Source organism: Anticarsia gemmatalis, chromosome 21 (assembly GCF_050436995.1).
Source record: "Anticarsia gemmatalis isolate Benzon Research Colony breed Stoneville strain chromosome 21, ilAntGemm2 primary, whole genome shotgun sequence".
NCBI lineage: Eukaryota > Metazoa > Arthropoda > Insecta > Lepidoptera > Erebidae > Anticarsia > Anticarsia gemmatalis.
The window spans coordinates 2,978,802-2,989,960 of record NC_134765.1 but is presented as its reverse complement, the minus strand read 5'-3'; the positions used below and the strand labels follow the sequence as shown (position 1 = coordinate 2,989,960).

Genomic DNA, 11,159 nt, shown 5'->3' with positions numbered 1-11,159 from the left:
AACTTGTCTTAAACGCGAATAAAATTAAAGAGAGTAATTGTGATGTGATGATTTGTTGCATAACTGTTAATTTTAAAAGATTCGTTATTTTCTAATCATCTATACAAATAGTAAAAAAATCTGTCAGTCTTACGATTTCACAACTAATACTTTAAAATTTGATAAAGTTTTGTACTTAAAAAATCAGATTGAAACATATACATGAATACTGAAGAAGCTATGTAGGCGAGAGTATCTACGTAAATCAGCCAGAGACAGGTAAGTGAGTAAAAAATATTACAACCGGGAGATATGTTATACAAAAAGTTTATATGGGTATGCAATCTTGGCTTCATCAAAATACTCGTCAGTATTGCAATCGCCGCACATGTACGTTTTAAAACAGCCGCAATACCGATTCAGCAGCTGAAACCAGTATTAAAAGCCACAAAACCGTACATGGAAAAGAAAACAATACGATAATTCCATGTAACTCATAGCAGTCGAGATTTCCATTTCCACGGAATACTCTTTGAGAGTCGGTTCTAGAAATCCGATTCACAATCATAGGATTTTTCTGTGAATCACAGAGTGATGATTGTGGAAAAGTATTTACAATTCCGAGAATGATATTTGAACAGTACTTTGTGTTAAGAAGTCGAATCCTGTGTTAAAAAGCTTCTAAATTAATGCTTGTTTAAAGAAAAAAGATCTGTTAATTTGGTATGCTGTTTTGTAAGTGGTTTATCTCTGTAATAAATATTAGGAAAATCTTGTATAGAAAATCTTTTTTAACCGGACTTTCACTGGAAGACAGAAGAAATTATTAAGAAAAATATAGATTATTCTAGAATACAATAGTACATACACATTCAATTGTTAAAAAAATTACGTAGAAAAATTACGGAAAGGGAAACATCGAAATCTGACTTCAATACTTTTATTTAGTATCTAATGAATCAAATCACCATCATCATCATCATCATCATCATCATCTCAGCCGGGAATCGTCCACTGCTGGACAAAAGCCTCCCCCATCGAGCGCCAATAGGACCGGTCCTGGGCCGCCCTCATCCATCGGACTCCGGCAACCCTTACCAGGTCGTCGGTCCATCTTGTGGGGGGCCTGCCAACACTAAAAAATCACCAACACCATAGTAATTATATTTTAAATCACTAATAACTCTATAAGTCTATACAGAGGCTTGATAACGCAGGCGTCCCGTCATCAGGAATGTCAAGATAAGTTGGTGCTATTATCGAAACTCCATGATGCGTGGTAAACGCAAATGAACAAGATATCGGGAAAATGTCACCCGTTTTGTACCCGGTAGAGTCCTGAAATATGTATGCGATGTGAACTCAATAACTATTGATATAACTGCCTTTATAGCGCGGTCGATAATGAGAGGTCTCGGTCGGGGTAAAAAGTCTTTTCTGAGATTTTCTGTTAAAGAATTTCTTAAAGATTGCCCGGAGTTAGGAAGTTGAGATTGAAGACCTCCGTGCCTCGGAGAGCGCGTAAAGCTGTCGGTCCTGCGCTTGACCTCTCATAGGTAGTGACGGGTATCCGTCCCACCGGGCTAAGAGAGTGAAGGAATAGAGAGTGTACCTGTGTATTGTGCACACACTCGGACACTATAAACAAAGTCCTGCACAGTTGGCCAGTTTCATTGAAACTGGCCGGCAAGGACATTAATATTATTTGTTTGATTTCTTGCCTTGTTATGTAAGCTAGGTTATGTAAAAGCATATATTTATATGATGTAGTCGCACCTAATACAACGGCTAGTAAACGTGTTTATATGTTAAAATGAAATATATGGCATAAAATCAGAAATTCGTTTTTATTCCAAACAAAATTTTATATGGAGAAAGTTGTAAGGAATTGTCCAATATTCTGATGTAATGAGAATATACTTTGAGTATTTATGCGTCACAGGTAAACATAGTTTTAAATGTATTTGTTAGAATATAAATCGCCAAAAGTAATAAATCTATCTAATGTTATTTTTTTTACTAGCACTTGTAGTTCTATTGCCGCCAACATCAATCCCACATTTTATTGCAGTAAGGCACTACTACTTATTTATCTACTACTTAATTGTAAGACTGAGGATCAGTTTCACTGTATAGGTAATAGGAATAAGTGTTTAAAAGCATATCTGCTAGATAAAGTGACAGCAATAAACCACTATTAAAATTACATTGTTAAACTATCTGACACTTAGTTATCCAGTAGTTGTAAGATCGGGCCTATTTAAAGCCTATTCTACATTCTACAATAGACTTACTACAGCCAGCGTCTTCGTCCGCCAGAAAAGATTTCTGGCGGACGAAGACGATTTTTTAGTGTTAACCTAGGCTTTAAACTATCTGTGTATTAAAATCCGTTCAGTAGTTTTTGTGAAAGAGTGACAAACGTACATCCAATCTCACAATCTGTTACTTTCATATAGTTATATCATTAGTAAGACGTGACAGTAATGTGTGACTATTTATTGTTTAGCCTCTAGACTTTTGTCTACTGGCTGATCTTTGTAATCATACATGGATTCCGGAGTGCGCCGATGAGAACGGAACTGACTACAGACTGTTTATTGATGAGTGCGATCTATATGAATATAACTGTGATTATAAAAGAGGTAAGTAATATAGACACACATTTTTTTTAACAACACTCTTTATTATGTAGCATCATGAGTACAATTTACACTCACAACTGTATTTTATAAGAGCGCCCTAAAAAGCGAAAGTTATAGGCGGAAGTGTATTGTAATGAACATACTTTTTAAGGTTAGTCCCATGCAATAAGATTCAAGCCTATTGTCTTACAGCGGCCTAAAGCCAGAAATAATCAATGAAAAAGAATATTAATTGAAAAGTTTGTTTCTTATCGCATTTCTACATTCTACAAGGATATAAGGATTCCTGATTATATTGTTTATGTTATTAACCTAATAACTGACTAGTCACGTACAGCAACAAACAAAATAAGTTACTAACATTTCGTAACAATTTCAGAATACACAATAACAAACTATTCAGAATGTTTCCAACAAACATGTCCGCCGATGGTTACTTGTAAGAAATGTCCCGGCGACAGGCGAGGCAACTGGGCTTTCCGCGCTAACAAAGGGAGATTCGAGTTGATATCCCTTGTCACTCTACCGATGCATCACAGACATAGACACGGACACGGCAGAGGCCACGACCACGATCACGACTTCCAATACGGAGAGCCGGTGCAAGGTCAAGGACCTTACAGGCATTTGACGGCGCTTAGGCCTATTCGCACTCCGGGGGTTGCTAGTCCTAATAGGCGAAGATATAAGGGGAAACATACTACTACGCCTGTAAGAACGACTAAAGCGACAACTAGAGCGAAGAAGAAGCCTCCTCGTATGAAAGCTCGTAGGGCTACTGCTGCTCAGTCAACACCTCCTACTATATTGAAAGAAGATAAAGGAACTACTAAACAGGTATATTGAGCTAGTTCTTTGAATCTAGTATGATATATGATAGTTCTTTGGTATAGATTTAATAAGACCAGTGCGAGAAAATAAAACAGCGTAGACCAATGCAAATAGTAATTAGTTAGCAAATAGTAAACAAACCAGGGGCATCTTACCTTATGATAGAGTATGAACTTTCTTAAACCGTATAAAAGATTCAAATATTTTCCCATAAAAAGACATTATAAGGATTTTAGTTCTCGAAAAATTGTAAAGTTAGATCTTAATATCATTTTGCTCCGACTTGGATAAGTATTCTTTCCTATTATAGTTCAAAACTCGTAAAAAGTTACTCTTCTTGAACACTTCCGTCATATAAATAGGTTTCTAGTGTGTATGAAATTGAATATGAAAAGTAGTAGCTTAGAGCTTAGCTTATTTGTTATTTTATAACTAGGTTCTAAGAACGGGTACAACGTCGACCCCAGGATGGTACCGAAAAACCGTAGTATTGAAAAGAATGACCGTGTTGAGGAACGGCAAGATGTGGGTTAAAGTTATCAAAGGATTCCTGAATACACAAGCCGATACTCCCGTTGAGAAGTCTGACTCTGACTTCCTGCAGTAATTAATAAAATTTTTGTACTGATATTTGTTTAATTGTATTATTTACTTTATCGAATAGCATACTCATTGTCCTAAGTCTGCTACTGCAGGGCGTAAGAAGTAAATTAATATTGTTTTTCTTGCAGTAGTTTTTGCCACATCTTCGATGAATCCTTTATTGTCATAATTTCTTATCACTTCTGCCTGTTGACTATAGGCCTCACCCTCAGTACGCCATTTTTTACAATCTTGCGCTACTGTCATCCATTGTAGTCTAATGGCGGTCTTACACATTTTAATATAATATGCTCTAAAATTTATTACCTACTCATTTCTATGTATAAGTTTTACATTGTAAAATGTTTGGATTAGTTAATTGCTAATTGTATAATATAAACATCCATGATTATGATTATATTGTATTAAAAGAGTTATCTAGAAATTGTGAACTAACGTCATTGATATCCTAATTACGTCCTACTCATCCTAGGTTTTCAATACAAACCTAACGAACCTTTCAATTCAGATCATTACGTATCTTATATAAGAAGAAAATTGCAATAAACAAAATCAAATAATTTTCTGAACCTGTTTTATTGAAGTAATAAAATCTCTGATGTCGTTTGGCTGATTCGTTTTCACATATATGACGTTGTATGTATATAAGAAACATGACGAGTGTTATAGAACAAAGCTATTTGATTTGATATATTTTTTAGAAAACATGCGTTCGTACTATGATTGGGGTGCTAATAGTTCTGGGCAAGTATTTTAACTCTAATTGGTTAATTAATTACAGTACAAAACAAAAACACATATATCAACGATTTCTATATGCTTTTCAGGTGCACATTTTATTTGGCTGTCAAGTGGTCACTTGGGAATTACTGTGAGTACCTTACTCTTTACTTTATTCTTATTTAACTACCTGAAATGTTCACTACCCGTTACTATCCGACAAAAACTGGCCACTCAAAAACTGTTGGTTTTTTTCTTTTTCATTTCACAATAAATAGTTAAATTTAACCCATAAACGGTGGAATTTGCATACCTTTAAGAACATTTCACAATATCCAGACTTATTTCTGAAATAAATTCTTTTTCAGCCAATACTAAATTGCGAAGCAGCAAAGACGTGCAACCACACTTTCATCGCAGTTTGTGGTCAAAGTCAGTACACATTAGGCAACAGATTGTTTATGGATGAATGTGACATGTATGAATATAACTGTAAATATCAAGCAGGTAAGTAAAACAATTATATTCCCCTGTACATTAATAGAATTGTACTATATTTATTTTCAAACGCCCAGTGATAGCCGAGTGGTTTAAGTTGGCACCTCCTACGCAAGTGGTTGCAGGCTTGAATTCGAGGCAACACACCAATGACTTTTCGAAGTTATGTGTGTATTAGAAATAATTATCACTTGCTCTAACGGTGAAGGAAAACATCGTGAAAAAACCTTGCATGCCTAGTTTAGTACATTTATTGAGGGCATGCAAAGTCGTTTCGTCGGATTATTCTGATCGATTTTTATGGCAGCCTCTTTACAACGAGACCACACTGCAAAATTTCATCGCTTTCATCCAATGTATTGCAGTTGTTTCACCGCGTCAGCGAAAATACAAATTCTTTGAAATTAAAATATTAACCAATGAGTCCCATAAATTAAGTTCAGTAACAATGTGTAATGTTTTAGAATATGTCAAAGTAGAAGGAAACTTATGTTGGCATGAATGCACGCACGATGACCCGCTGCACACTCCAGGACCTAAGACCGCCACGTGTGCGATGGCAGCAACACATCCACAAACTCCTGGCATAACTACAAATCAACCAACAACACATTCGACAACGGCGGAACAACCAACAACAACAACTACAACAACAGGGGCTCCTGGCTCAGTAATATTAATAGATTTATTTTTATTATTAAGTAAAGGCAATGATAAAAAATGCGATGATCACTTTCCACTGCCGAAAACCGATCAGTGCCCTTAACGTAATCCACTAGAACTATTTTGAAACATTAATAAATTCTGAGTGTGAAACACTTGCTACTCGGTAGCATGCCAACGGATAAATATTAGGTCGGGGAAAAAGTCTTTTCGCATTATAGTATGTATGACCTTGTAATAAAATCTTTTCTCTACACAAAAAAGCTCGATATTAGGTACCTCACGAGCTCACTGAAAGACTTCAATCAAGAATTAAGATATTATGCTATTTCGAAGTTCTAAATGGTATGTATTTCCCTAGACAATAGTCGAGGGGAAGTACTCGTACTAGGGATACTAAAACAGGATTTAGAAATATGTTTATTTTGTTTTGGTTCTAGGTACGGATGGGACAAACTTCGACCCCGGGATGGTACAGACCAACCGTGGTGCTGAAGAAGAAGAAAGTGTTCAAGAATGGCAAAATGAGAGTTAAAGTTATCAAAAAATTCCTTAGTACAAAAATCAGCAAGTTTAAAGAGAAGCCTGATTCTGACTTTCTGCAGTAATAAATATAGTTTTGTACTGTCTTTTGTTTGACTTTTTACCACAACGATTTTTACCCGATATTTTCACGGAACTATTGTTTGTTTCCCTAAATAAATAAATAAATACTACGTAACGCTGTAAGTCTGACGACCATAAATAAAACAACGGGCCATTGTACTCGTTGTCTTGCACGCAGCGCGATATTATGAGTCTAATCAAACACTGCTACATTATGTTGCAAAAGGGTAGACTACTTCTCAATCATCTAGTTTTATATCAGAAAAGTTTTCTACAAAAAGATCATCTAGTGACTCACTGACTGATCAGAAGCGTGTCTATGGCGATTTTTTTGGTTTATTTTTGGGCTCTATGTTGTGTATTTTATCGAAACCAAGCATAAGGTAACACTGTTAGACACAATCTTTTTGAGTCTTATAAATACTTTAAGTTCTTTTGTGACACCAACATTTTATGTGCAATGAATTTATTAACTAAACAAATTCTGTCCTTGAAAAATGTAAAAGCAAATTGTAACATTAAATTGTTAACATACGATGGTATACTGATTGTATAACCTGATTTCATCGTTGATTAGCGAATTATCTAGTAATTTTAGAGCCGCCTGGCGTCCCTGATATCCTAATTACGTACTTATTCTAGATTTTCAATACCATCCTAACGAACCTTTCAATAAGTCGTTAACATTTTATGTAAGAACAAAATTGTAAGAAATGAAATGAAATCAAGTCCTTGTATATTTTATTATCTGTAATAAAAATCTGTGAAGTTATTATATGAACGACTAGTTTTCACATACATTACATGTGTAGGAAACATGATGAAATAATGTTACAGAACAAATTTATAGTTTAGATATTTTATAAGAACATGCGTGCGTACTATGATTCGGTTGCTAATAATTCTTCGTAAGTGGCTAGAGCTTTAAATAAAATAAAGTAATATCTGACGAAATTTTAGAATAACCGTCCTTACTTGACTAAGTGATTTGTACAAACAATATATTATGTATATGAATACATAATATACTTTTTTTTACATTATGTTGGTAATAGCGTTAATAACAATATGTACGATATTACTTGATATTTTTCAGTTATCTCAGCTCTTATTCGTCTATCAAGTTGTCACTTAGGTATTACGGTAAGTTTTTTGTAACTTAACAACAGTTTTTTTCGATTGTCTTGAGGTATCAATGTGTATTAAAATGCTAAATACAGAATCATGTTAATTTTCCAGCCAACATTGACTTGTGAAGCAGCAAAGACCTGCAACCATACATTCATCGCGATTTGTGGTCAAAATCAATACACGTTAGGTTATAGACTGTTTATGGATGAATGCGATATGTACGAGTATAACTGTAAATATCAAGCAGGTAAGTGGAATAGTAGCACAGGATTAAATTATATGACTAACTGACTTTTCTAAGTTTTATTCCCTGTTTTATCCGCTTAGAGGGGTTGATTTTGCAAAAAAATTACCCATTCATATTCCAAGTTTTCTTCATCGATATCATCGAACGTATGTTGCCTTTTCGTGCCACATACATAATTTAGTGTTAAATTTTTTTATTTCAGAATATGTCAAAGTAGAAGTACAGGTGTGCTGGCATGAATGCACACACGATGATCCGTACCACACACCCGGGCCTAAGACTACAACGTGTGGGATGTCATCACCCCACCCTGATACTCCTCTGACAACAACAGAACAACCAACAACTCTTCTGACAACGACAGAACAACCAACAACTACAACAGAAGAAACGACGACAACAACTACAACAACAACGACTACCGAAGCTCCAACAACAGAACAGACCACTACAGAGCCAACAACAACCGAACCGCCCACTACCGAAGAGAGTACAGTAACAGAATACTACGACGAAACTACAGAAGCTACAACTACTCCAACAACGACAACGCCCACAACTACTACAACAACAACAACAGAATCAACAACCACAACATCAACAACAGAATCAACAACGACTGCATCAACAAAACATCATTCTTGTAATCCTAAAGATTGTTTCATACCGTCCACTTGGGAGACTACACCCGAAACGGAAAAAAGGGACTTTGTTCAATTGCTTAAAGAACGTTTTGGTGATAATATCAAAATAATACGAGGTTCGACTCATTATCCAACGCCAGTTGCGGCAAGGGCCGGTGAAGCGTTCCTTCCTGGGGAACATGCAGAGCAACTCGGAGAGAACGATATTTATCAAGTGCCTAGAATTTCTCCTGTTAAAAGGATGAAACGTATATTACGTGGTTATTAATAGCAAGAGTGAATTTTAGATGTTCATAAGTAAAAAAAAAATACATTTTGAAAATATTTCTGTAATGGCCATTGTACGCAATTTGTATCATATCATATTCGCAGATCTTTTGGTTAGGATGTTATAAATTAAATAACTAATTGAGAGCAGATCTTTGCTATACATATCTCTATTGCTCGCTGTCTTTGCGACACTATCAGTAAAGTAGATTCAGTCAAGTACCTAGGAGTTACAGTAGACCAATGTCTTTCTTTTAAACATCACGTTGAATCAGTAGCTAAAAGAAGTAGGAAGTTAATTTATATTATGAAACGTTTGCGCAACTCAGCTGACATCAAAATTCTTCGTTCAGTATATATTGCTCTGTGTGAATCCGTACTAAGTTACTGTATACCCGTTTGGGGAGGCGTTGGCACTACAACGATGATAACGATTGAAAGAGCTCAACGCTCAGTATTAAAAGTTATGTACAAGAAACATTTCCGATACCCTACCAACCTTTTATACAATGAAGCATCTCTGTTAAGCGTAAGACAGCTGTATATTCATAGAATGGTCATAAAGCAGCACATCAAATTCATTCAGACCCCCATTTATAAACAAATCCTCACCCGGCGTATTTTTAAATGTCCAATTGTAGTCGTTAATACATCGTTTGCCCAACGTATGCAAGAATTCATGCTTGTATTTCTGTATAATAAAACTGTAAACGTTTGCAACATAAAAGAAAGTAATAGATACGAAGCTAAGAAAATTGTTCGAAAATGGCTAATGACAAAAGATTACCTTCAAACAGAACAATTCATAAGAGTAACCGTTTAGCATGCACTCACACATTCGCGTTCCACTACGCACCCACACACGCACCTGCATAAACTACATGCGCACACACATACACACACTCACACACACATACACGCACACTCACACATACACACACTCACACACACACATACACACACACACAGACACACACACATACACACACACACACATACCCACACACACACACACACACTCACACACGCTTACATACATATACACATCAAAGTACTTGAAAATCTCAATTTATACCAATAACCAATTGTTGTGTTTTGTTTTTTCTTTTTATTCTATTAGAATTTTATTTTGTTACACATTAATGTTTTTATTGTTTCCTATCTTTTATTTTAATAAGACTCTCTGTACTGTATCGAACCAGGGACAAAAAACTGGATACTGCTACTATTTGACTCTTCCGAGACAGGCTCAGCCTAGTGGAAGAGTCACTAGAATTATTAATATAAATAGAAAATTGTAACTTTAGTTTAGTATAGTTTTTAAGAATTGGAATGTGACTGGTAAATAAATATTTTTTTTTTATTATTATTATATATAATAGTAACTATGCTTACTTATACACTAATTTTATGCCATTTTTGCACATCAAATTATGCCAAATCTCTTAAAAAGTTATCTAACGTTTGACAAAACGATCTGGCAATTTACTTTTGTAATAACATTAAGTTACATTATTAAATTTTTCTTTTGTCTTGTAATGCTCAATAATTAAGTATAATAACCTTAAAATCTTGTAAATCACGTGGGAACTACAATACTAAACACTGTACTTAACTGCGATTAGTCTACAACCACGAAATAAAGCCAGTTTGCTATTAACAAAGGAGTTCGCGTTTGTTATCTTGATCAACATTGATATTCTCACGTGATGACTTTGATAGTGGTTTAATTTTTTAAATGTTAGTTGTGGGGTTGTCGCACACATACCAACTGGTAGAAGGCAATCCTTCTTGTAGCCTACGACGCAGTATCAATATACTGCGTCGTAGGCTACATCTTCTATGATATTTTGTTCTGCTCGCGCGCTGATCATTATCGTCACCACCTCGCCGCCTGCTCCTAAACAATTATGCGTTAACCATTTTTTTCTGTCACTATTGGCTGATGAAGTCTAAGCTCTTCTTTACCTCGGCTTGTAGTCGAGTCTGATTGACGACGATGCCACGTCTAGTAGACAACAACGGTGCAATACCATTCTAAGCGGACATATTAATATGTAGTTTGATGTCGATGTTGGCTTGCAGCGACAACAAACATCTAGTGAGAAGAAAATAATGTACATCTACATACATGCGTTATTAATGTATTTATTAATAATATTTATATACATATATACTCCCTGTATAATATTAGATAACATGTACTACGAGCCTTATTTAAAAAACTACTTGCAATGTTAGCCTTCATCTTCATTCCGTTTAACAATCTAAGGTCGTGTACGTTCGTTTTGTAGACTGGGTAATTTAATTAATGTGCTGTGATAT

The 11,159-nt window shown here is 35.2% G+C and overlaps 3 protein-coding genes across 3 annotated transcripts; all 3 read left to right on the top strand.

Annotated features, from left to right (window-relative positions):
* Nucleotides 1–1,763: 1,763 nt before the first annotated feature.
* LOC142982394 (uncharacterized) lies at nucleotides 1,764–4,116 on the top strand. Its single transcript, XM_076128882.1, has 5 exons — nucleotides 1,764–1,921; nucleotides 2,003–2,049; nucleotides 2,489–2,624; nucleotides 3,004–3,461; nucleotides 3,892–4,116. Exons 1-5 carry the CDS (start codon nucleotides 1,888–1,890, stop codon nucleotides 4,060–4,062), a joined length of 846 nt encoding a protein of 281 aa, XP_075984997.1. The 5' UTR covers nucleotides 1,764–1,887; the 3' UTR covers nucleotides 4,063–4,116.
* A 547-nt stretch (nucleotides 4,117–4,663) lies between these two features.
* Nucleotides 4,664–6,555, top strand: LOC142982403 (uncharacterized). Its single transcript, XM_076128903.1, has 5 exons — nucleotides 4,664–4,802; nucleotides 4,886–4,929; nucleotides 5,147–5,285; nucleotides 5,741–5,946; nucleotides 6,380–6,555. Exons 1-5 carry the CDS (start codon nucleotides 4,778–4,780, stop codon nucleotides 6,545–6,547), a joined length of 582 nt encoding a protein of 193 aa, XP_075985018.1. The 5' UTR covers nucleotides 4,664–4,777; the 3' UTR covers nucleotides 6,548–6,555.
* Nucleotides 6,556–7,319: 764 nt separating this feature from the next.
* LOC142982196 (uncharacterized) lies at nucleotides 7,320–10,600 on the top strand. Its single transcript, XM_076128591.1, has 4 exons — nucleotides 7,320–7,453; nucleotides 7,642–7,688; nucleotides 7,785–7,923; nucleotides 8,126–10,600. The coding sequence occupies exons 1-4, from the start codon at nucleotides 7,429–7,431 to the stop codon at nucleotides 8,833–8,835; spliced, it is 921 nt and encodes a 306-aa protein (XP_075984706.1). The 5' UTR covers nucleotides 7,320–7,428; the 3' UTR covers nucleotides 8,836–10,600.
* Nucleotides 10,601–11,159: the final 559 nt, after the last annotated feature.